This window comes from Theropithecus gelada, chromosome 17 (assembly GCF_003255815.1).
Source record: "Theropithecus gelada isolate Dixy chromosome 17, Tgel_1.0, whole genome shotgun sequence".
In the NCBI taxonomy this organism is placed as follows: domain Eukaryota; kingdom Metazoa; phylum Chordata; class Mammalia; order Primates; family Cercopithecidae; genus Theropithecus; species Theropithecus gelada.
The window spans coordinates 53,546,370-53,573,152 of NC_037685.1; the positions used below are offsets into that span (position 1 = coordinate 53,546,370).

At 38.3% G+C, this 26,783-nt stretch overlaps 1 protein-coding gene across 10 annotated transcripts in view; it reads right to left on the reverse strand.

Annotated features, from left to right (window-relative positions):
* Positions 1-26,783, reverse strand: part of ZMYM2 (zinc finger MYM-type containing 2) — a 131,712-nt gene that overhangs the window by 9,825 nt on the left and 95,104 nt on the right. For 8 of the 10 annotated variants that reach the window (XM_025364185.1, XM_025364193.1, XM_025364191.1 and 5 more), the window contains 7 exons: positions 20,385-20,514; positions 19,582-19,697; positions 17,936-18,107; positions 16,070-16,195; positions 14,323-14,417; positions 12,017-12,185; positions 11,647-11,798 (listed from right to left, as the gene is read on the reverse strand). In XM_025364185.1, the coding sequence (XP_025219970.1) occupies positions 11,647-11,798; positions 12,017-12,185; positions 14,323-14,417; positions 16,070-16,195; positions 17,936-18,107; positions 19,582-19,697; positions 20,385-20,514 (960 nt within the window). Of the gene's footprint in view, positions 1-6,703; positions 6,819-10,706; positions 10,762-11,646; positions 11,799-12,016; positions 12,186-14,322; positions 14,418-16,069; positions 16,196-17,935; positions 18,108-19,581; positions 19,698-20,384; positions 20,515-26,783 lie in introns of those variants that run through there. The other 2 variants (XR_003116473.1, XM_025364194.1) reach the window with 2 other exon arrangements.

A 26,783-nucleotide genomic window follows, 5' to 3' on the forward strand; every position in this document is an offset into this window, starting at 1 on the left:
CTTTTTTTTTTTTTTTTTTTTTTGGAGACAGAGTCTTACTCTGTTGCCAGGCTGGAGTGCAGTGGTGCGATCCCGGCTCAGGCAACCTCCGCCTCCAGGCTTCGAGTGACCCTCCGACCTCAGCCCCCCGAGGAGCTGAGACTACCGGCGCCGCCACCACGCCCGGCTAATTTTTGCGTTTTTAGGAGAGACGGGGTTTCACTATGTTGGCCAGGCTGGTCTCCATCTCTTGACCTTGTGATCTGCCCACCTCGGCCTCCCGAAGTGCTGGGATTACAGGCGTGAGACACCGTGCCCGGCCAATCAGTATCGTTTTTAAAAAAATATAAATTCCTTTTTTAAGAGTTACTGGTCTCTCATTTTACTTAGATTTCTTTGGGACTATACATGAGAGAACTAGAGCTCCCTAGATAGTTTTGGAACATCCGTAAAGAGCAGTATTGAATGATAAAAATAACTTAACTATTCTAGTAGCCACATTTTAGAAATTAAAAAGAAACAAGTATTTTACTTAACCCAATATATCCGAAACATGTAATCCCAACATATAAAAATATTTAACATTTTAAAAATACAAATTCTTTGAGATCTTGTATAAATTTTACACACTCAGAACACTTCTCATTTCAGACTAGCCACATTTCAAAGGCCCTGTTTCTTATGGATAAAAAATGTTTGGGAGGGCAAACTAGCACATTGATAGGTATCTACTTAAACAGAAATTACAGTACTAGTACTTGCAAAGCAAAAGAAAATCTCATAAACACAGCTAACAGAGAGTTGAAAAAGCATGTGTTTGAGATACGTTCAGACTACTGGCATGTTTGTTCAGACAAGTATCGTCACTAATATGACAAACATATGGTCAAATAATGTTTTGGAGATCTAGCTAAAGACACTATGTGCAACAATATATATAACAATTTTATAAAATTAAATAAAAATTGGGAATATAAGATATAATTTTAGGGCTATCAGATTCTACTTCTAAGTCTCAAATCAGTTGTTTTATTAAATGTTATACGAATAGAGCTTCATTAAGAATGATATAAAATATTCTACCATTAATTTAAGCTATCAATCAGTAGTTCTGCACAATAATTTGTTTCAAAGAAAATATTCCAGCTTTCTGATGCCTATACACCCAGGAAAAAAAAATTTCAAGTGTCATTTTAAAAAATACTTAAAACCTTTTCATGCTTCTCCCTGGATAAAGATGAAATCTAAACATTTAATCAAGGAATAGAGGCCTTTGTGGTATGACTCTTACTTACCGCAGCCCCCAACCTCAATACCCCAAAGCTTTCTCTACTTCACATTATACTTTCCAGCCAGGCTAAGTGGTTCCTGGTAAACTGTGCCCTTGTACTGCCATTGTCCTTCTCTCATCCTTTTGCTGAATAAATTTCTATATGTACTTCAAAACTCAATTGAAAATTTAAAACTCAATATCATCTACATTCATATACTTTTTCATTGTACATACTTAGGTAGAATTAATTAGTCCCAATTCTGTGTTACCAAGTCTGTATACACCAAGTCTGTATACACCATGAACATAACATTATTTAAATATTATTTGTCTGTGTATTTCAACACTTTGAGTGGAACATATTGTAATGGCTTTTAATTCAAACTGCCCACCAGATTCAAAATTTATGAGCTGTGTAACTTTGGCAAGTAACTTTACTTCCTCATAAAAAAATGCTGATAATTATAGTAAAGTTGTTGAGGCGACTGAATGACACATCGAGCATGTAAGCTGTCAACATGCTTATCTCAATCTCCAAAGCCTACTCCAATGTCCAGCATCCAGCACACAACAGCACTTAATGTTTGCTAAATTAACCAATGAAAGAGGGATTCAAATAGCCTGAATCAACCTCATCACTGCTATTAAAAAACAGAGGCCAGGCATGGTGGCTCACGCCTGTAATCCCAGCACTTTGGGAGGCCAAGGCGGGTGGATCACGAGGTCAAGAGAACGAGACCAACCTGGCCAACATGGTGAAACCCTGTCTCTACTAAAAATACAAAAATTAGCTGGGCGTGGTGGCCTGTAGTCCCAGGTACCTACTCAGGAAGCTGAGGCAGGAGAATCACTTGAACCTGGGAGGCAGAGGTGTGGTGTGCCGAGATCGCACCAAAAAAAAAAAAAACCCCAAAATTCTTAAGGTCCTCTGAATAAAGATTAAATAAGTTTAGAAATCCTCTATTTATTTTAATAGAATTTAATTATTTGAAAACTACCCATTTACACAGAAATTAAATTAACAAGTCACACTGTGAGTTTACTATATTTTTTAATTTAGTAAATAAAGTTCTTTCTTCTTTAAAAAATATCCCTCCATATAAAAGACTTAACATGTAGAAAGTAAAAAATAAAAATTCTGGAGAAAAATCTGGAAAAATGACGAAGACTTACTGTCTGAAATAAACAAGAAACTCACAAACTAAAAAAGATAAACAACGGGGCAATTCACAGAAAAGCAAATGGTCAATAAACACAAAGATCTCCAAACTTTTTGGAAAAGAAATGTTACTATCTTTAAAAATAAAAAATATACTTTTCTTAAGATCCAATAATACCCTTTCTGGAATCATATCTCAGAAATAAACGCATCAGTTCTTTAGGATAATTATACAAGATTTGTGTGGGGCAGGAGGGGAGCAGAGGAGGAAGGAAAGTATACACTGTCTATAACAGCAAAATTTCATCAAAGAGAATGCTCATCATTGTGGAAATTACTAAATTAATTGTGATATAGCACACAATGAGATATATACACAGTTAGGCCCGTTCCTGCTGACTTAGAGGGACTGCTACAATTTACTGGGAAGTAGATGAACAGAAAGTAAGATGTAGAAGTGTGTAATATGGTCTAGTGTTCCTAGCTGACCAAATTATCTCTTTCATCACGTTCACAAAAACCAGAAATACACACATCTAGCTAACAGTGATAAGGTGGGGAGATTAAAGAAAAAAAAGTGACTGGCATGGTGGCTCAGGTCTGTAATCCTAGAACTTTGGGAGGCTGAGGTGAGTGGATCACCTGAGATCAGGCGTTTGAGACCAGCCTGGCCAACATGGCGAAAACTCATCTCTACGGGGCAGGGAGACCAAGTAGCCAGCAATGGTGGCTCATTCCTGTAATCCCAGCTACCTGGGAGGCTGAGGCAGAATTGCTTAAACCCAGGAAGTGGAGGAACCGAGATCACGCCACTGCATTCCAGCCTGGGCAATAGAGACTCTGTCTCAAAAAACACAAGGTGTCTATAGTTCTATTTACAATAAATTTAGTATGACAGATATGTGTTCACATACGTAAAACAGTGTATGAAAGAATGATCATGAAATGTTAATGATGGTTATCACAGGATTTCATATCATTTTTCTTCTTCCTCAAACATTTTCATATTATGTGAACATTTAACAATAACCACCGTTCCTTATACAAAATCAGTGGAGGAAAGTCAGTTACTTTGAGAAGGAATAAGAAAAACAAATAAACAAAACAAGAAAAAATAAGGCTGTGCTCCCCTTTCATACAGTACCAGTTATTTACAATTGTGTTTAATTTTTCAATGTACAAAACAGAAGTGACTATTTACTTCAGTTTACATTCACAGGACTTAGACTTAGTCCTTACAACAAAAAGATATTGTTTCTTCTATAGTTCTATAGACATATGGAAGAAAATCATACTTCCTGTCAACTGCATCTTTATTGTCAGATGTGAGCAAAACTAATGAATCCAACAGAAAAATATGCACACTCTTCCAAAAATAGCTTCTATTTCTGTACACATCTTGAACTAACATTAAACAGCACTGATTTCTGGAAAGTTTACTTGAGTTATCTTATCTTTACACTGAGTTTCAGGATTACTTTTAAAGCTGCTTATAAATACCACAGTCTTTGAAGACAAGTCTGTGAAAATGTATCCAATAATAAAAATAGATATTCCACAATTTTTAAAAATTGTGGTAAACTGTAGAACACAAAAATTACCATCGTAACCATTTTTAAACATGCAGTTCAGTGGTAAAACAACTTTTTGAGAAAACATTCATCAATACATAAGGAACCTATTTTAAAAAGGAAGGAAGCCGGGCACAGTGGCTCATGCCTGTGAATTCCAGCACTTTGGGAGGCTGAGGAAGGTGGATTGCTTGAGCCCAGGAGTTTGAGACCAGACTGGGCAACATGGTGAAACCCCATCTCTACAAAAAAACACAGAAGTTAGTTAGCCAGGTGTGGTGGTACATGCCCACATTCCCAGCCACTTAAAGGGCTGAGGCACTTGAGCCTGGGAGGTTGAGGGTGTACTAAGCAAAGTTCCTGCCATTGCACTCCAGCCTGGGCGACAGAGTGAGACCAAGTCTCTCTCTCTCACACACACACACACACACACACGCGCAGGAAATTCTGACATATGCTACACAACACAGATGAACCTTGAGTATATTATGCTAAATGAAATAAGCCAGACTAAAAAGGACAAATACTGTATGATTCCACTTATATGAGGTGCCTATGGTAGTCAAAATTATAGAGACAGAAAGTAGAACAGTGGCTTACAGGGCCCAGTAGAGAAGGAATGGAGAGTTACTATTTAATGAGTACAGAGTTTCAGTTCTGCAAGATGAAAAGAGCTCTAGAGATAGTGGTGATGCTGGTTGCACAACAATGTGAATGTACTTAATGCCACTGGACTGCATCCTTAAAAATGCTTAAAACCGTAAATTTTATGTTATGTATATTTTACAGTAACAAAAACTGAGAGAAAAAAACCTATTTAAGACATACTTCATAATCATTTATTACACAATCCACTTAGCTCTCAAAACTTCTAATAGTATTGAAGTCCTAATTATTTAAATAATCCATTCAATAAAAAGCAATCCAGAGACTCAACTTTCTGTGATACCATCTTCTTTAAGTCAAGGAAAATTAACTGCAATATATAAAAATTCGTGATGTAAGTAAACTAGTTTTAGAGAAAAGTTTACAGTTTTAAATGCTTTCCTGAAAAAGAACGATCTAAAATCAATTATCTAAGCTTACATCTTAAGAAGCTGGATAAAAAGAGAGCAAATTAAGAAAGGAACTAATACGGCTCAGATTCAATACAAGAGAAAAATTAAAATGATACACCTTTAGCTACGTGAGTGTCTAGGCCACCTATACAGACCCAGCTAGCTCCATGGGCCCAATCCCACAAACCTATGAGCTAAGAATTGCTTTTTACTCTTTTATAAATGGTTACAATTTAAAGCAGTTATATGTAAGCAGCTATATTATGTTCTAAAGTTTTACCTCTTGGTCTGCAAAGCCTAAATTATTTACTATCTTGCCCTTTACAAAAAAGTTGGCTGATTCCTGAGCTGCACTGTTCAAGATACAAAAAGAGGCTGGGCACGGTGGCTCACAGCTGTAACCCTAGCACTTTGGAAAGCTGAGGCAGGCGGATCACTTGAGGTCTGGAGTTCGAGACCAGCCTGGCCAATGTGGTGAAGTCCTGTCTCTCCTAAAAATACAAAAATTAGCCAGACATGGTGGCGGGCACCTGTAATCCCAGCTACTTGGGAGGCTGAGACAGGGATTCGCTTGAATCTGGGAGGCAGAGGTTGCAGTGAGCCAAAATCACACCACTGCACGCCGGCCTATGCGACAAAGTGAGACTTTGTCTCAAGAACAAACAAACAAAAAGAACTAAGAAACAAAAAGAAGGCACAAATTACCAGTAATAGGAATGAAAGGATAATAAGAAAGTATTATCAAACTTAGGCTAACAAATTTGACGAGTTTGATGAAATGCATCATTTCTTGAAAGACAAAATTGCTAAAAGTGGTGCAAGAAGAAACAGGAAATCTAAACAGTTGACATCAACTAAAGGAACTGATTAAGTGATTAAAAACCACACCTATCCACACCCTGCCACCCCCACCACAAAGAGCAATCCTAAGCCTATATGGCTTCACTGGAGAATTCTATTGCATATTTAAGGAAGAATACCAATTCTCACAAATTCTTTCCAAAAATAGGAGGTAGGAATATTTCCCAACACTTTTTAAAAAATTATTATTTTTTATTTATTTTTGAGATAGAGTTTTGCTCTTGTTGCCCAGGCTGGAGTGCAATGGCGTGATCTCGGCTCACTGCAACCTCTGCCTCCCAGGTTCAAGCGATTCTCCAGCTTCAGCCTCCCAAGTAGCTGGGATTACAGGTGCTTGCCGCTACGCCCGGCTAATTTTTGTATTTTTAGTAGAGACAGCATTTCACCATGTTGGCCAGGCTGGTCTAGAACTCCTGAGCTCAGGTGATCCACCTGCCTTGGCGTCCCAAAGTGTTGGGATTGCAGGCGTGAACCCCCGTGTCCAGCCCCAACTCATTTTACGAAGCCACTACTACCCCCAAACCAAAGCCAGGTAAAGACAAGAGAACTTTCAAGTTTACTTCCAGCTCCACCAGAAGCAATTTGAAAATGGCGTCTTCCTCTCTGAACCGGCCAAAAAAAGCAGCTGTAAACAGTGAATTTCATAACCAGAAGTGGAAGCCAGAGAGACCAAGATGAATGGGAATTCCCTACTGTTCCTGATGGTTGGAAGGAACCAGCTCTTTCCAAAGAGGACAATCCCAGAGGACTCCTGAAGGAAAGCAATTATGTAACTCTGTTCCCAAAATACAGAGAGGCTTACTAGAAAGAGTGCTGGCCAGTGGTGCACAAAGCCTTGAATGAACATCAATGTTAACGCAACCCTGCCCTGGATGCAGGGCAGCATGACTGTTTGAACTGAGGCAGAAGAATGGGGTCTGGAGGCAGAGAAATTAAAGTCATTCATGGTGAATCAAGGGAAAACACCTGGTCTGGGGGCAGGACACCTAAGGCCAATTAACGCCAATTTCCTAAAGTTGAACCAAAAAGGAAAACCCCATCTCCCCATGCCCATAAAGCAAAGGCTACTCTCCCTACAATCCTCTTCCTTCCGCCAGGTCTCAGGTGGAAAGAGGGAGTGCCCTGGACTGGCCATGGGCCAAGCAGGGACCATCCCTTCATCTACACAGGGGGCCAATTCACCTCAGTCTTTTATTAGTATTAGACCAAATCCTTCATCCAGATAAGGGTAACCGATAAGGACCTCAAAAGGAGTACTTAAATCCCAGAAGACTTTGTAACAGCCCTAGAGTCACTTGCTTGGGTCCATTCCCACTCCGTTCAGTGCTTTCTTGCTTTAATAAATTCCTGCTTTCGCTGCTTTGTTCCTTTGTTGTTTGTACATTTTGTCCAATCCTTTGTTTAAAACACCAAGAACCTGTACAATTTACACTCGTGGCCTTAATTCCGTTAACAGTAGTACAAAGAAGAAGACTTGTACTAAAAAATACAAAAAATTAGCTGGGCATGACGGTGGGTACCCGTAATTCCAGCTACTCAGGAGGCTGAGGCAGGAGAATCGCTTGAACCCAGAGGCAGAGGTTGCAGTGAGCCGAGATGGTGCCACTGCACTCCAGCCTGGATGACAGAGCAAGACTATCTCAAAAACAAAACAAAACAGAACAGAAGACTTTTGATTCACATATCATCACTGGGACCAGAGATCTAAAACAGTTAGCAAGGAGTGTTTCATTTGAACAGGCAGTACGAACTCTTCCAGATGACGCTGCATGTAACATCATTAAAACAGGTTAGTTAGTAAGAAATAAAGAGATTTGTAAAAAGACAACGGCTTATTGGTCTCAAAAGATCAACACTGAAGAACTCTTAATGAACTTGTTCCATTATGAAGGAGGGAAACATAGTTTCAGTCACTGAACCTTTTAGTGGCTTAAAAAAGAGGTTTGAGACTAGCCAGGCGTGCTGGCTCACGCCTGTAATCCCAGCACTTACGGGGCCGAGACGGGTGGATCACGAGGTCAGGAGATCAAGACCATCCTGGCCAACACGGTGAAATCTCGTTTCTACTAAAATACAAAAAATTAGCCAGGCGTGGTGGCGGGCAGCACCTGTAGTCCCAGCAACTTGGGACTGAGGCAGAGGAACTGCTTAAACCCAGGAGGCGGAGGCTGCAGTGAGCCAAGATTGCACCACTACACTCCAGACTAGTGACAGAGCGAGACTTCGTCTCAAAAAAATAAAAGGTTTGAAAAGTAGTCCTATATACTATGAAGAATATGCATCCTATTTATAATATTAAAACCTTAATGATTAAAAGAGTTGGCAAAAGATTCTGAATTTCAATCAAAAGCTGGGAGAGATTTTTGCCACAATTCAAACATACAACTATGAATAAATGCAAGGAACCAAAGAAAAAAAATGTTAAGAAAGAATATACACCATTCCCACCACCACAGCCAGAAAGTCAGATTGATAACAAACTGGCTAGTGGTGAAAACTTTTCGAAGGCAAATCAGAAGCAGTAGCAGAAAATGGAAGCAATAAAGGCTGAAGCAGCAGAAGCCCTCGGTAAGAGATGGGCAAAGTAGTAAAACTTTAATTTAAAAAACCAGATGTAAAACCTAAGAAAGCTTCTACTGAAACTAACGTTCATGTGGCCAGCATCAAACAAAAAGTTAAGTAAGCAAAGAAGAGCAAGTTGGAGCTCTTACAGCTGAAGAAATTATGATTAAGATGGAAGCAGATGAAAAGAAAAACAAAGTAACGTAAAAGAAAAAAAAAAGTAACATACCAAAACCCCTTGACTAGATCTTAGGAAGCTATCTCCTTTTTGTAAAGGATTTTGAGATACCAGGGCATTAGTTGCCTTATTTGTGAGAAATAATATTCTGATCACTTTTTTTTTCTGAGTTTTTCTTGTTGTTGTTGTTCATAGAACAACGTTCTTTATAAATACGAATTATCGTTAAAAAACAAAACTTTGAACTACTTATTATGAACGTCTGCAAAAATCATCAACAATATATTTGCACATCTAATCTGGCAATACATAAAAAAGATAACATTATCCAATTGGAGTCTATCCCAAGAATGCTAGGCTGGTTTAATGTCTGAAAATTAATTTAAATTCATACCATTATTAATAGGAGAGGAAAAATCCATATCTCAATAGATGCAGAAAAGGAAGTTGACAAATTCAAAAAGCATTTATAATTAAAAAAAAAAAAAAAACTCATCAACAAAAAAAAAAGCTAAAAAAATCCTTGGTCAACTAAGAATGGAAGAAAAGTTTCTCAACTTGGTAACAGGAAGTTACCAAAAAAAAAAAAAAAAAACAAAAACCCTAAAGGGTGCATTGTACTTAATGGTCAACGACAAAATACTTTCCTCTATGATCAGGAACTAGGCAAGAGTTTCTGCTATCACTAATTCCATTCAACACTGTACCAGGACTAGGGTTTGGGTGGCAGGAGAGAAAAATGGGGGAAGGTTTTAAGCAATGCAGTAAAGCCAAGCAAAGAAAGATCAGAAAGAGGCAAAACTGTCCTTATGCATAGGTGACATGATTGTGCATATAGAAAATTCTAAGATATATTTAAAAAATAGCAAAACAAGACCACCTACTAGAATAGTGAACTGATAAAGATGTAAAAATCAATTATATTTCTATATGCAAGTAATGCCAGAGGAAATAGCTAAAAAGAGCAAAAAGCATGTCTTCAGGGAGAGGAACTAGGTAGACTAGAGATCAGTGGGGCAGAGAACCCCTTATTTTGTTTTTTATTGATTTTAAAAGTTTTAATATCTAAATACGTTTTTAAGCCTTGTTCTACCAGAAACTTCTTCTAAATGAAATTCCATACATAACCCAAAACACAGACCCCAAAAAGCAGGAATGAATTAAAACAAGAGGAGCCTAGAACTCAGCCTCTCTCTTCGTGCTGAGTTAATCTGGCGCGACCCTAGTGCTCTCTACAGCACTTTAAAACCAGTTGCTCTAGATAACAGAATTATTCCTAAAATATAAACGTTCTCCTTAAAAAAGTTTCACCACCATAAATAAATATACACACACATTCAAAAGCAGTAGAAAATGGGATCTAGAGGTTTATTGTGTAAAAAGTCACAACAATCGTCCAACTCAATGAGTGCCTACTATGTGGACAGTATGTACAAGAAAGAACAGTAAGACCTAGTTTCCCTTTGTTAGTAAGAGGATTTATATGTAATAAAATTGTTCTGAAACTCGAGGACTAAGACAATTTCATCTATACCTGGTACAGGATAAATGCTATTCCTACTCTCCCCCTCCCTCCTAGGTATCATAAAAGAAGAGGAGGGAAAATACACACATGGGTCTTCAAGCCCTCAGCCAGAACCACCGGAGTCATATGTTTTGGAATTCATAACTGTCTGGATTTTACAGGGGAAACAGGGCATGTACATAATTATAATACATTAATATTCCTAGAGTGGTGTGGGTAAACACTGTACTCGTTTAGAAACGTTAGCAATTCTATAGTAAGTTCTATGGTGAATGTTCTATAGATGAGTATTAACACCAAGAGTAATAAAGAAAACAATAGCTTCACAATCCTTTAAGTTAGGTTTTACTGTTGAGTGTGTTTTCATGAAAAAAATTCTGGTTTTCAGAGGTTTGTGGAATGGTGGACCTATATTATCATCTAAGCATGAGGCTCAAAGTACACGTAAACCTATAAAACGATAAAAAAGTACACCTATTCACGTATCTTTTAGGATGTTATTGCAAGATATGTGATGGTCCTTGAATATAGTGAATTACAGCCATGCACTATATATCTGCACCACCACTTACAGAATCTTAAGCAAATTTCTATCCTAAAGAAAAAGTAAATAAAACACAAATTAGGACAATTCTAGTTTTCTTCAGTGATTTATTTCATTATCTAACACCTGTGAGCAGAATAAAATGAACTTTTAGGCCTACAAACAAAACTCTGAAGAGATCTCCTGTCATCTACTGTATTTCAAAATACATAGGATGTGAAGTCGGAGATTCTTTCTGACTTCTGGGCACAAATCTGTAGAATTTGTTCAGAACCAGAGGTCATTATTTAAAGTTGATCTCCATGTTTACTGTAGAAAACAAATCCATAGACATATGGATGAAGTTTATCTTTACCCCTAAAGAATGATCTCTTCTTATGAAATAGCCAAAGAATTAATGACTAGTTACACCGTTTAGCAAGACAGGCACACATCAGCAGCACACAGTGAAACAGACCTATTTACAGAGTCAGGAAATTTTTCTGTTTACCTGTAGATCAACAGGGATCTACAGCCAGATCTGGCTACATATCATGCCTTATAATGTGAATTCATTTATCTGCAACGGTAAGGAAAGAATCTCATCCTGATTATCATTTACATATAAATGGAGGCAAATATACAACTTTGTAGATGTGCTAGAAAAGATGCCGAAGTTTTGAGTGATCTGTCCATAACCTATTTTTCCCATAAATTCTTTTTGGTTTTGGTACAAAGTTTTGGAGAACTTGAAGGTTTTTAGGAACATATATATTCCATTACAGAAGAAACACAAAGTAGCTAATCCTTTATAATATCATAATATTTCCAAATAGACTACATTTTTCTTTGTCTTTCTTGGTAAGTCAATAAAGGTTCCATAATGCTACAGGAACAAGAACTACCACAACTTTTCTTATTAATGTTATAGTTAAAAGCAGCCATCAAATTACTAACCTCCTGTATTCCAAGGCAAAGGTAATAGATGCTGTCAGGTGCATAATTCTCTCCATTTGGCCGTCGGATCTCATTGACAAAATGAGCTAACCCATAGTTAAGCTCAGCTGTGGTGTGAGAGAGTAGATCCTCTTTTAACTTTACTGATTTAGCTAAAAATACATAAAATAAAAATCAGTAATTGTTATTATTTACTGTCTTATTAAGGTTAAGAACTTTCTGACATTCTTTGTAAGAGCTCTGAAGTAAAATAAAATGCATTCTTACAGGTATTTTAAGTTACATTTATGTTTTTTAAATTTAAAGGTACACCACAACAGAAATCTTGATTTTAAATAGGACTTAGGAGAAACAAAATTAAAACACTTACAAGATTTTAACTCATCTAATACCAGAAGATCTTCATCAAGTTGCCTAGTTTTGACCCAGTGTTTCCATGCATTTACGCCATACGTGTATTTGAAAGGAAAGCTGCATTCTGAATTGTCAGAACTATCATCATGAGACTGGTATCCTGATACAGCCTTTCTCTTGGCTCCCTATTAGTAAAAAACACCGTAACATCTTTTTTAAAGCCTACATTATTTCATTACTTTACACAAGCCATCTCTCAACAAAGGCAAATTACAATCGACCCTTGAACGACATGGGTTTGAACTGCAGGGGTCCACTTGGACACATACGTTTTTCTGTGTGCATGCCTCTCCCACCTCCTTCTATCTCTTCCAACCGTGCCACCTGAGACAGCAAGATCAACCTCTCCTCTTCCTCCTCAGCCTACTCAACATGAAGACAATGAGGACGATCTATTTCCACCTAATGTATCGTAAATATATATTCTCTCCCATATGATTCTCTTGATAACATTTTCTCTAGCTAACTTTATTATAAAAATACAGTATGTAACATATAAAATGTGCATTAATCAACTGTTATCAGCAAGGCTTCCAGTCAACAGTTGGCTACTAGTAGTTAACTTTTTAGGGAGTCAAAAGTAACACATGAATTTCTGACCGTGCAGGGGGCGCTCAGTGAAGAGTAGGCTACTAGGACTTAACTTTTTAGGGAGTCAAAACTTATACACAAATTTGTGACTGTGCAGGGGGGATCAGAGCCCAACCACTGCATTGTACAAGGATCATCTGTAATTAGAAATATAGTTACTTCTTTAATCTGTAATAAAAATATAGTTATTTGTTTAATCTGTCATGAAATTAGAGAAGAAGAAAATGAAATACAAGTATTTGCTTTGAACTGACTGGTATTCCTGAATCTGACAACAGTTAGTCAATATTTCAGGAAATGTGATGTTTCTACATAAATCAGTTTGTGCAACAAAATCATATTAAATTCTGTGGTGAGTCACCAATGATGAGAAAATAAATATAAGATAATTAATAAACTGATATTCTAAATATTACCGTAAGAGAGAAACTGAAGAACTTTTCAACAACTCCACCTTATAGAGAGTGACACTTAACTGCTTTTCACTTTTTATTTTATTTTATTGTTTTATTTTTGTTTTTTAAGACAGGGCCTTGCTCTGTCATCCATGCTAGAGTTTTGTAATCACGGTATCTCCCCTGCCAGGTAAGTATCCATGCTGGAGTTCTGTTTTGAGGTGAGGTCTTGCTCTGTTGCCCAAGCTGGAGTGCAATGGCACGATCATAGCTCACTGCAGCCTGGATCCTCCTCCTGAGTAGCTGGGACTGCAGGCACGTGGCACCATGCCTGGCTAATTTTTAGAAGTCTCACTATGTTTCCCAGGCTGGTCTCAAACTCCTGGGCTCCAGCAATCTTCCCGCCTCAGCCTTCCAAAGTGCTGGGATTACAGGTGCCACTGTGCCTGGCCCCCTTTTCACTTTCCTGATGGCATTGTTAGCAATGCAAAAGTTTTTAATTTTGATGCAGTCCAGTTTATTTATTTATTTTTCCTTTTCTTCCCTGTGCTTTCGGTATCTTACCAAAGAAACTGCCTAACATAAGGCCATTAAGATTTAGGCCTATGTTTTCTTCTAAGAGTTTTATGTTTTCAGCTCTTACATTTAGGTATATGGCTCATTTTGAGTTAATTGTTGTGTCCGGTGTCAACGAGAAGTCCGCCTTCATTCTACTGCAAGTATTCTCTCCCTTTTCAGGTTTTTTTTTCTTTCTTTTGGAGACAATTTGTGAAAGCTATCATTCTTAAGGTATTTTTAAAACCTGCTTTATGTTGGAAGTCAGAAACACAGCAAGTTGGCAGAATACCATAACAATTACAGTTGTTAACGCATGTAGATTTGGTCCACTGAATGATCAAACTGTCCAGCATGTCTTTCTATGTGTGTATGCCTAAAAGATACCAGAAATAATAAACTGTATACTTCAACCCCGCTGGTAATCTCATCAGAAATAACGATGGAAAAAAACAGCTCCCTAGAAAACAGTCTAAATTTTTGTGAAAGAATTGAACTTACTACTTTAGCAACTGTTTTCTATTTTGACCCTGCATCAAGAAAGTTTAGTTGAGGTATCAACTAAATCTGAGATATTTTTATTACTTAAAAATAGGTTACCTCTTATTTTCCAGCCTAGAAAACAAAGTATGTTCCCATATTCTCAGGCACACTAAAAGACCACTGTATCCCTGTTTGCCTATAGAGAGATATTGTTATATAGGCTATTAAGTGAATGTACCTTTTTTTTAGATCGAGGTCTGGGCTGTTCCTCATATTCTTCACCAAAAACAGGTGGTAATAAAAATTCATTTTCCATATCAAGCTCCTCAGCAGCTGACAATCAAACAATCAAATCAGAACTTTATTTTAAATGAAATAGCACAGGGTGATGTTACATAAACACAGCCAACAAATAACCACAGGATGTAAACCAGCATTCGTACATGGGGACAATCTGGGCTGGGCTGGGGAGTAAATGACTCATTGTATCTAACGTGGTTTGTAAGTTCTGACAAACCCTGTTCAAACTCCTAAAAACATATAAAATGAATATCAACACAGAATTTTCATGAAAATGTATGATATCAGAATTACTACAGTCTGGAATCCAATTATAAGATCTAAATAGTATTGGTACAAATCTGATTCAATCTATTAAATGTTTTTTACAAAAACTAACGTTTTACATTCTACTCAGGGTGCTCATTAGCCATCCATGGATTAAGAAAATAATGAGGCCGGGTGCGGTGGCTCACGCCTGTAATCCCAGCACTTAGGGAGGCTGAGGCGGGCGGATCACAAGGTCAGGAGATCGAGACCATCCTGGCTAACACGGTGAAACCCCGTCTCTACTAAAAATACAAAAAATTAGCCGGGCATGGTGGCGGGTGCCTGTAGTCCCAGCTACTCGGGAGGCTGAGGCAGGAGAATGGTGTGAGCCCAGGAGGCAGAGCTTGCAGTGAGCTGATATTGCGCCACTGCACTCCAGCCTGGGCGATAGAGCGAGACTCTGTCTCAAAAAAAAAAAAGAAAATAATGAAAAGTGACAAGCTTATTTTACAAAAGACTTGAAAATAATTTTTCCTTTGAAGGTAAACTTAATTTTCAAAGGGAATCTTAAAAAAATGCTACATATATATACAAAAAATATATATATTTTATATATATACTTTTTTTGAGACAGAGTTTTGCTCTTGTTGCCCTGGTTGGAGTGCAATGGCGCAGTCTTGGCTCACTGCAGCCTCCACCTCCCAGGTTCAAGCAATTCTGCCTCAGCCTCCCAAGTAGCTGGGATTACAGGTGCCCACCACCACGCTCAGCTAATTTTTCTATTTTCAGAAGAGACGGGGTTTCACCACATTGGCCAGGCTGGTCTCAAACTCCTGACCTCAGGTGATCCACCCACCTCGGCCTCCCAAAGTGCTGGGATTACAGGCATAAGCCACCGCACCTAGATGCTAACGATTTTTTTAAATTAAAAAGGACACAAACACTTCTTTAAACTTTCTATAATGAATTACTTCTAGAGGTTTTTTTTTTTTTTTTGAGACAGGGCCTCACTCTGGAGTGCAGTAGCACAATCTCGGCTCGCTGCAACCTCTACTTCCTGGACTCAAGCAGTCCTCCTGCCTCAGCCTCCCAAGTAGCTGGGATTCAGGCATGCACCACCATCCTGGCTAATTTTTATACTTTTTAGTAGAGACGGCATTTCGCCACATTGCCCAGGTTGGTCTTAAACTCCTGGGCTCAAGTGATCTCATTCCAGAAGTTAACTGTTAAGGTGGGTTTTTAAAAAAATAAAAATAAAAATAAAAAACAGTTAAAAAAAATATGAAGTTAACTGTTAAGGTGAGTTTAAAAAAATAACAACAACAACAAAAATATGAACACTGCTAAAAGGCAATGACATAAACATCAAATGGTAAATTATCATAACCACAGTTGACTCCATAACTCAATTCCATAGTCATAAAGGTTTTGAGTACCTCTGGGAAAATCTATTTCGATATCCAAATCTGGTTCATATGGTACATCAGGCATGCTGGACTGTGTCTCTGGGTCAGAGTTCTTCAAAAGATCTGAACCAATTATATCTGTTTCAATAATTACACCTGAAATCAATCCACACTGTCATTAGGAATCAAACAGAAAACCCCAGTGGTATCTGTATTTAATCTGCAAAAGCAAGTCACTTAATTTTAAATGCAATATAAAAAAATACGTTATTTAATCTGCAAAAGCAAGTCACTTAATTTTAAATGCAATATAAAAAAATACGTTATTTAATCTGCAAAAGCAAGTCATTTAATTTTAAATGCAATATAAAAAATATGTTTAATGTCACAAAAGGGCATATTATATATATAACTATCTCAAAATGTAAACCACTATAAACCTCATAATTATAATTAGTCACAAGCACATGAAAACTTTCAATCCTATAAATTTTATAGGAAGACTCCCTTCAAAAGCTAATAGGTACGCTTTGATAGTAAAACAACTTCAACAAGTAAAGTATTTCTAAAAGCAACTTTTTGTCAAAAACAAACTAATGAGGGTAGACAACTGTAGTTTTCAATACTCTTTGAATTTTGACCTAGGTTTCTCAAGTCGTTCAATATATGCTTATTAACAACTGCCTTTTAATGGTTCGATCAATTGCTTAATGCATTTTATCCAGCACATACTGCAAGGTGATGGCAAGGAACAGAAAGCCATCTGTATACACACTGGTTTCACAAAATAATACTTACCCTTCTATGAGGGATTCACATTGTCATTTTTTTACCCTGCTCCACTTAGTTTTTCTTTTGTTAAACAAAAACACTGGCTGCAGCCCACTAAACTAATCTCACAACTTCTTACCACAGTGCTTCAAACACACTGTCTCATTATTAAATCCAGAGAAAATTATAGTATTTTGATTGTCCTCTAGGGTAGGGTAAGAATTAGCTCAAGGTTGAAATAGGACTCTGGGTATCAAGAGAGGGTTAAGGGTGGAAAATAAATATTCTAAGTGACTTAGAACCATCCACAACACACTCATCATGTTATATACCATGTAGCGCAAGCACTACCCTAACAGAGGTTAAGATAAACTCTGGTGTAGGTAATGCAAATTATTTTATTAGTATAAGCAATAAAAGAAATCTAGGTGCTGGGTGTGGTAGCTCACACCTGTAATCCCAGCACTTTGGGAGGCAGGCAGATCACCTGAGGTCAGGAGTTTGAGATCAGCCTGGCCAACATGGTGAAGCCCTGTCTCTACTAAAAATATCAAAATTAGCTGGGCGTGGTGGCACGTGCCTGTTAATTCCAGCTACTCAGGAGGCTGAGGCAGAAGAATAGCTTGAACCCAGGAGGCAGAGATCTCAGTGAACCAGGATCGTGCTACTGCACTCCACCCTGGGCAACAGAGCAAGAGTCCATCTCAAAAAAGTCAAAAAACTAGGGATAACTACTACAAAAGAAGAGTTCTGATCACTATTAGAGTCTACTACAAGTTATTATAGTTTTGTATCTGCACCACTCCATTAACAAGAATAACTCTGAGTGGATTTTGCAAGTCAAATCCTGCTTAAAACAGAGACCAAAGACCAAACTCCTGCTTCGGATATGTGTCCGAGGGCACCTGGCTAAATATAGTGTAGATCTCTTAATATAAAATATATTTGTTACAATGCTTTCCTCACCCCCACATAAACTGAAACAAAATTATATGCCCTGGAAAGTACTGTAACAATACTTATAAATAACCAATGGTAACAATATTCATAAATAACCAATGGAACAATACTTATAAATAACCAATGGTAACACTTATTCGCCAGGTATAATCTAGTGTAGCTCACTGTTGATGTTGGCAGTCTCTGTTTTCCCCTCGTCTTCACTCATCATATCCGTCATTGTAAGCAACTCTGTATCAAGAGGATCTGAAGAAACCTTGCTTTTTAGCTCCTCAATTGCTGCAGGAATCTTCTCACTGCTGTCCAATGGAGCAGGCAGAAACACAGGAACTGGCACCTAATTAACCAAATCATTTTGAGTTAGGTTTACTAAACATTAAAAGGTATTTTTCCAAATTAAAAATTACTCTGACACATTATCTACTTTATGATATCACACTGGATAAAAGCTTTGAAAAGAACACATACAAAACTAAGATGTTAACTGTGACAAGAAAGCCTAGAATACAAACATCTACTTTTTGGAATACAAATTAAAGAAAAAGAATTTTTGAAGTATTTCTGTCCCCCAGGGGACTATAACAGCCAAGCCCCGACACAGCAGTGTTCTAAGTACTGCAAGTGATTTGGGATAAAATAATATTTTATATGAAATTCTACGTTTCAGTTCTAAACCTTATGACTTCACAAATACTTCTTCTTTTTTTTTTTTTGAGACAGAATTTCGCTCTTGTTGCCCAGCCTGGAGTGCAATGGCGCTATCTCAGTTCACTGCAACCTCTGCTTCCTGGGTTCAAGTGATTCTCCTGCCTCAGCCTCCCCAGTAGCTGGGATTACAGGCATGCGCCACCACGCCCGACTAATTTTGTATTTTTGGTAGAGACAGGATTTCACCACGTTGGCCAGGCTGGTCTCGAACTCCTGACCTCAGGTGATCTGCCCATGTTGGCCCCCCAAAGTGCTGGGATTACAGGCGTGAGCACATGGCCCACAAATATTTCTTTTGAAAATGAACCCAAATATAAAACTCAATATGCATAGAGCAGGCACAGACATCTGCAAAATGTTACTCGTGAGGACGAACACATACACACAAAGCAATCAATCATGACAGAGATACAACCAAATCTAAGTTAACTGGTGAAGAAAGGTAAAGATGGTTTTATTAGCTTCATTAAACTAGTAACTGCAACTACAGTTACCCTCAGAATTCTAGGGGATTGGTTCCAGGACCACCTGTGGATGGATACCAAAGTCTACGCAGACTCAAGTCCCACACCCCTACAGTCAGCCTTCTATACAGATTGCACATCTTCAAATAATTTTTTTTTTTTTGAGACAAAGACTTGCTCTGTAGCGCAGGCTGCAGTGCCGTGGTGCAATCACGGCTCACTGCAGCCTCCATCTCCCAAGCTCAAGCAATCTTCCTACCTCAGCCTCCCAAGTAGCTGGGTCTACAGGTACACGCCACCGTGCCTGGCTAATTTTTTGTATTTTTAGTAGTGACAGGGTTTCACCATGCTGCCCAGGCTGGTCTTGAACTCCTGGGCTGAAGATACGCCTACCTTAGCCTTCCAAAGTGCTGGGATTACAGGCAGAATACTGTATTTTCAGTCCGTGTTTGGTCACGGATGTGGAACCTGCCAATATAGAGGGCCGCCCATATTTATTGGAAAAAAAAAAAAAAAAATCATCCACATATGTGGATGCATGGAGTCCAAACTCTTGTTGTTCAAGGGTCAACTGTACATTGTTTTCCCAACTGTGCCTGCTAAATCTCAAAATGAAAAAGAACTTAAAATGTGACTTACAGGAACAGGAACTGTAGTAGGAACAGGAATATTCTGACTGTACATGTGCATAGGAACTGGGATATACACAGGCACAGGGATAGGCACTGGAACATATTCTGTCTTCCAAGTATCATCTAAAAACACAAAACATATTTAAGGAGCAACGTTAACTAACACTTATATACAGGTGTTTAATGTTAAAATAATTTGATCAAGAAAAATTTAACTACCTCAGTAGTTAAATTTAACTACCTCAGAATTTAGAATTTCTCTAAATTCCCAGTTTTTACAAGTTCAGTAACTTAAAAGAAAGCAGCAGCTGTTCTAACTTACAGAAAATACAAATAGAATTCAGGGATTTTTTTTTAAGAAAGAAAACATCCTTTAAAAACACTATATAGTTCCAGATACCCTACCATACTCTCCTCAACAACCTCCCCAAAGGCTTATTTAATCAAATAATTAGAATACAGATAACACTGTGAATTTGATAAAAAATACATGTTTGAATAATTTCATCTCATTCTGACAGGAAGGAAACAGAATTGTTACCATTACGAATCACAGGGAAAGAGGAAATTTTTGATAAAGTATTTTTTCACTTTGACATAATCTGTATTCTAGGCCTTTATCAGAGATTGATCATAATGATTTAAAATGAGATGCTGTATTCTCCAGGTAATATCTAAAATTAGATAAGCAAAATCAACAGAAAATGACAAATTGACCAAATGAATCTATCCTGGAGGCTGTTCCATTCAAGAAAAGCATGTAAAGATGAAGGTATGGGGAAGTATGTAAGTCACATTGTCCTAAGTTACCTGTCTGACAAGATTTGGTCTGCATGTGAGGTTTACAGTAAGTAGCTTTTGTCATTGTTAAAGGTTTGCAAAGAACTGCTTTGTTCTTCATCTCTTTGTTAGGTGTTGGAGAAGGGGGTGGTGCTGAACCCTATGGAGAAGCAAAGAGAAAGAGTTTTATTTTTATGTCTAATTTTCAGTACTTCCTGGTGTCAATGAAGGATTTTCAGTACTAAGAAGCGAACACACAAAAGCAGAAGAGGATAACCAAATTATGCTATTATCACTATGTTCACCATACTCTTAATCTATAAGGATCAATATGAATCTATCCTAACTACTAGCAAAGTGGTAGCAATTATTCATTCTATAGATTTATATCACCTTCAAAGGATACCATTAAAATGATTAAAAAAAAAAAAAAAGACAATCTAACTTTTAAGTACAAAATCAAGGTTGCAAACCTGAACTATGAAAACACTTAGGCACTTTTAAATTTATTTCAGAAAAAGAAGATCTTACAGTTATTATGGCTCTCTGATACTCTAGCTCCCTCTGCTGGATAAATGGCATTAAATATGATTATAAATTTGAAAAGAAAAACGAAAACAATCACCAAAGATATCCTCAAACTTTAAGTTGTATATTTCCTATGGCCCAGCAATGGCAATTTCTGAAACCTATTCTACAGATGCAGTCTCTCAGACATTTCGCACTAAGTTCACCGTAGCATTATTTGCATTGCAAACAAAACAAAACCCCACTTAAATAAAATCTGAAATAAGTGGAAGATAAGAGCATAAGGGAGTAAAGGTAAGGTACTCTCCACATCACCTATTGATATGGAGAAAATGTAGGTACATAATTCAGAATAGTTGTGTTCTATACAGTTGCCCCAAACAATGACTACTGAACTGCTGCTTCAATGGGAAATACAAGATTAGGTTCCTGTGAGCCTCTGGTCACAATGTTTTCATCAACTGATCAATACATAATTTTGTTAAAGATACTTCATTATTTTTTTTATAATAAAACAATATTTCATTAGAGTATTTTTGTGTAATACACTACTGAGATCAACTCAAACACAGTACAAATATAGCACACGCATACTGTACAGCACTCACACAGCACATGCACTGTACAGTTCGCCACACACATATTGTACAGTGATCACATAAACAACACTGTGTTTATGTGTGTACATAAACAACACATACTGTTTACTGTGCCTTTATGCAAATAAAGTCCTAAAAAATATAAACAAAAATCAAGCAAAGTTTTACAAAAGCTGGCCGAGTGCATTGGCTCACATGTGTAATCCCAGAACTTTGGGAGGCCGAGACAGGCGGATCACCTAAGGTCAAGAGTTTGAGACCAGCCTGGCCAACATGGTGAAACCCCGTCTCTACTAAAGAGTAAAAATATAAATAAATAAATAAATAAATAACTAGCCAGACATGGTGGTGCCCACCTCTAGTCCCAGCTACTCTAGAGGCTGAGGCAAGAGAATCGCTTGACCCTGGGAGGCGGAGGTTGCAATGAGCCAAGATCATCCCACTGCACTCTAGCCTGGATGACAGAGTTAGACTTTGTTTCAAGAACAAAGCAAAAACAAAACAAACATTAACAAAATTTCACTGTGGATGGAGCTGCAGGATGTGTGATGAGACACTGAACTGTGTAGTCTGACCTCTCAACCTTGGTGTGTCCCATGAAAACCGAGGTTGTATAACTGGCTCTTGTGCCTTGTTGACAGTGTCAGTGATTTTCTTACCCAAACTGGCTCCAAAAATTGTGTCAGCCTTGGCAGCTTAGCTTTTAACCTCAGATCCTTTTGCATCTCAAGTCATGTTCTCAGTAGTACTTAAACTTGAGACTGTGCTCAAGCATAGGGCCATTTTTCTGTTTTATTGACAATTTTTCCCAAGACAGAATTCCATTCTGATATCACCTTCCTTCATGTTGCCAAAGCCTTCTTTTTTTTTTTTCTTTTTTTTTTTTTTTTTTTTGAGACGGAGTCTCGCTGTGCTCCCAGGCTGGAGTGCAGTGGCGCGATCTCGGCTCACTGCAAGCTCCGCCCCCCGGGTTCACGCCATTCTCCCGCCTCAGCCTCCCAAGTAGCTGGGACTACAGGCGCCCGCTACCGCGCCCGGCTAGTTTTTTGTATTTTTAGTAGAGACGGGGTTTCACCGTGTTAGCCAGGATGGTCTCGATCTCCTGACCTTGTGATCCACCCGCCTCGGCCTCCCAAAGTGCTGGGATTACAGGCTTGAGCCACCGCGCCCGGCCATGTTGCCAAAGCCTTCTATGCTCATTTGCTGTGTGATGCACATTGTGTTTTTAACATCGTTCTTTACAATTTCTGTAACACCTTTTCAGTTTGATCAAACATTTTCCCAGCAGTTATCAACAGCCTGCTTGATACTGCCCCCAGGTTGTGTGGCCATAATCAAGAAGATGCATATTGTGACTGCTTCCAGGAGTCTATCCATGGTGGTTTCCTTGTTGGCATCGAGAGCCTCACAAGCCTTGTTACAAAGCTCCCTCATGTGGTGCACCGTGAAAGCCTTTAAAATGCCGTCTGAGGGACTGGAGAAGAGACGCAGTATTTGGGGGCATGAAAATAACTCCTACATTGGGTGGGCACTTTCAAGTTCTTCACAGCAATGAACTGGGGCATTACCCACAAATCAAACTTTGAAGGCTAAGTTTTCACCCTGAAGATAGTGCTCAACTTCTAGGATGAAGCAGTGAAACCAATCCCAGAATATACTGGGCATCATCCATGCTTTTTTCTCCCACCTCCAATGGAAATGATACATACTTCAGATTTTTCCCTGCAAGTGCTCAAGAATTTTGAGCTCTGTATATCATTAAGGGTTTGCATTTAAAGGTGCCCTTGGCATTGGTATACAATAACAAGCTTGCATACTCTTTGGATGAATTAAGGCCAAGGGCATTTCACAGGTTCATATCCCAATGACCTTGTAAAAACAAGCCAGTCCCATTAGTGCTGAAAACTAGCTCTTCCATATAACCTTTTCCCTGCATAACACTTTGCAAGTATTCTTACGTAGTATCTTGATCTGCAAAACTCACCTCAACTTCAAGTTTAACATGTTTCATACCACATGGCCTTAAAATGCGGAAGCCAGCTAGCTCTCACATAGCCAAGAAGAGTTTAACATTTTCCTAACCCCGATTAACCTGTGGTGGGCTGAAAGCTGTTCAGTATGCTTTAAAAAAAAAAAAAAATGGTCATAATCTCACAAATCCATACATTTAGTCATTACTCTATCTTTTCCTTAGCTGTACCACAAACTAGAGATGTTACTATAGCACTCAGGTAGACTGGCAAATTTCTTCTTTCTTTTTCTAGATGTACGGTAATGTTGATTCATTAATACTGAACTTACACCAAGAACATTATAACTTCATGCCTAAATGAAACTTTTCTAACAGTATTTTCTCCATAAGGTACATCAGAGCTTTCTTGCTCTTAGTGACACTAAACACCACTTCCTGGCCCTTGTAAACAATAAAAAATCATCAACAAAAAACACAAAAATGCAAACAACAAAACAACCTGACACTCATTAGACTAAGAAAAGGACACTTGTTTATAGTATGAGAGCTGAAACACAAAGGCACAGCATTGCTTTGTTCTACTTCAACTGGGAACATGTACATTGGGTAACTCAAATTTCTCACCACTCTGCACATCTACAAATGCCTGTGAAAGCACCTTAAGTATTGATTTAGGGGTTACAAATAAATTTTGGTGGGTAGGCAAATTTGAAATCCATGAATGAGGACTGACTGCACAATTCTCTCTCAGTATATGTGGAGGATTGGTTCTAGGACCACCACCATCCGCCAAAGCCCCTACCCCTACTCCTCATACCAGAATCTGTGCATACACAACTCCCACAGTCAGCCTTTATAGAACTCACCCATATGAAAAGTCTGCCCTCAAATTTGCCTTGCAAATCCTTTATTTTCCATCCAAGTTTGGTTAGGAAAAAAAAACAAAAAAGCCATGTGGAAGTGGACAAATGCAGTTCAAATCCATGTTGTTCAAGGGTCAACTATACTTAAAGCTACCGCTGTGTGACCTCAGGCAAGTCACTCGATCTCTTATGCCTCAATTTCCACCATAGTATAATGGAGAGAATAACTTAGCAAACAGTATCTGTTACATACCAGGCATTAGGAAAGTTTGGTCTGAACTGGAAAATACTCTACATCCCAAAAGAGAGGATCTAAAGTCACAGACGTCCTGGGATTGCTCAATGCTGCACTTCCTGCCATTCTGCAAATACTACTTTATGTCAATAAACTATGCCACTTGGTGAAAATCTACACTTGAACCAAACTTGTTTTTTAGAATGTTTTTTACTTTTTAGTCAATAGACAGGATCCAGTTATTTGTGTATGCTGAAGTAGGACCCAAAAGAATAAAAATTATAATGACAAAAGCCACCATCTGTTGAGTATTTGCTAGATGCCAGGGACTATGAAAAGCACCAAATCTTACTGCACACTCCTAACACCACAAAAGGTAGGACTTTTTATCACTCCCATTTTACTTATGAGGAAACTGAGACTCAGAAGTGATACAATCTGGTAAGAGGCACTGAGCTAAAAGTTCTGAAATCAGGATTCAAGTAAGATTCACCTGATGTCAAAAGTTTCTGTTCTTCACTATACACACTGCCTCTATGAAGTCTGGAACAAAACAGCTCTGCCATGGTTTAGGATTCATCATGAGGTAGGTACTACATTCATCTTGATTTTTCAAATAAACTTACACAAAGAACAGTGAAGTAACTTGCCCAAAATTACACAGCTAAGCTCCTATCCTTTGAAGTTTATGGGTGGAGAATTAGAAGATTCCAAAAGCTTACAAAGAAGAAAAGATGGGAGAGGACTTTATACGACAAAAGGCAACAGCTGCAATGGCAGCCTTACTTATCCTTCCCTATCAATAACGCTTCCTCTACCCTCCGCCATACAGTTCGGTTCAAGTCCTTCCCTATCAATAACGCTTCCTCTATCCCTCCGTCATACAGTTCGGTTCAAGTCCTGTAGGAGGAGAAAAATATTTAATATCATGCTAATAGAAAGGGTTTCTGGTCAAAAGCACACACCTTTGAAACAAGGTTGAGGAGCTGCCTTATAAATATACGTATGTAATAGGGAATAGTCATCTTTCATACCCTCAGCATGGATGAAAGTCTCTGGTATTAAAATCAGATAATTCAAGTGAATGCTTTACATACTTCCAAAATTATCTGATTTTAAAATGTTATTATTTCCATAAGGGGGCATATGGATAGAGAGAGCAAGGAAAAACTATTCTTACTTTTCTAGGATTCTGTCCAACTATTAACATCAAAAACAAACACTGAATAGAATAAATGTAAAAATACCAATTTTCATCTATATCAGTGATTCTCACTTCTGGTTACATATTAGAATCCTGAAGAACTTTTCTTTTTTTTTTTTTTTATTAAATGGAGATGGAGTTTCACTCTTATTACCCAGGCTGGAGTGCAGTGGCACAATCTTGGCTCATTGCAACCTCTGCCTCCCGGATTCAAGCGATTCTCCTGCCTCAGCCTCCTGAGTAGCTGGGATTACAGGTGACCGCCACCACGCCTGGCTAACTTTTTGTATTTTTAGTAGAGATGGAGTTTCATTATGTTGGCCAGGCTGGTCTCGAACTTCTGACCTCAGGGGATTACAGGCATGAGTCACTGTGCCCAGCCAGAACTTTTTTAAAATACAGAATTTCTGGGTTGGAGTCTAGGCACTGGAAGGTTTTGAAAATTTGCCGGGTGATTCTAATGAGTAGTCGGCGTTGGAACCACCGATCTGTTCTTTTGTAACACAACAAGAACTAGCCCAGAGACTTCAATGCCGATAAATGACTCCTGAAGAGCTTCCCTCGGGTAAGGATGCGAGCAATACCAGGATCCACCGCTGGTGACAGCTGTAAGATGCAGCATGCCAAGCCAGGCAGTGCCCTACCACTCTCCAGAGTGGCAAAAGCATTGCCTCTTATCTTTAGTAGTCATTAGTAACATCAACCTACAAAACTCTTAAAATGCTAACGGAAGTAGAATTTGATATATTACACCAAAAGAAAAATAAATAGGGGGAAAAAAACATCCAGGACACATTGCGTATTTCCCAAAGTTTTAAACTCAAAAAATTCTAGCCACCAACATGTATCTTCAGATCTCTACTTGAAAGATAAATGCGAGGCCGGGCGCGGTGGCTCAAGCCTGTAATCCCAGCACTTTGGGAGGCCGAGGCGGGCGGATCACGAGGTCAGGAGATCGAGACCATCCTGGCTAACATGGTGAAACCCCGTCTCTACTAAAAATACAAAAAACTAGCCGGGCGTGGTGG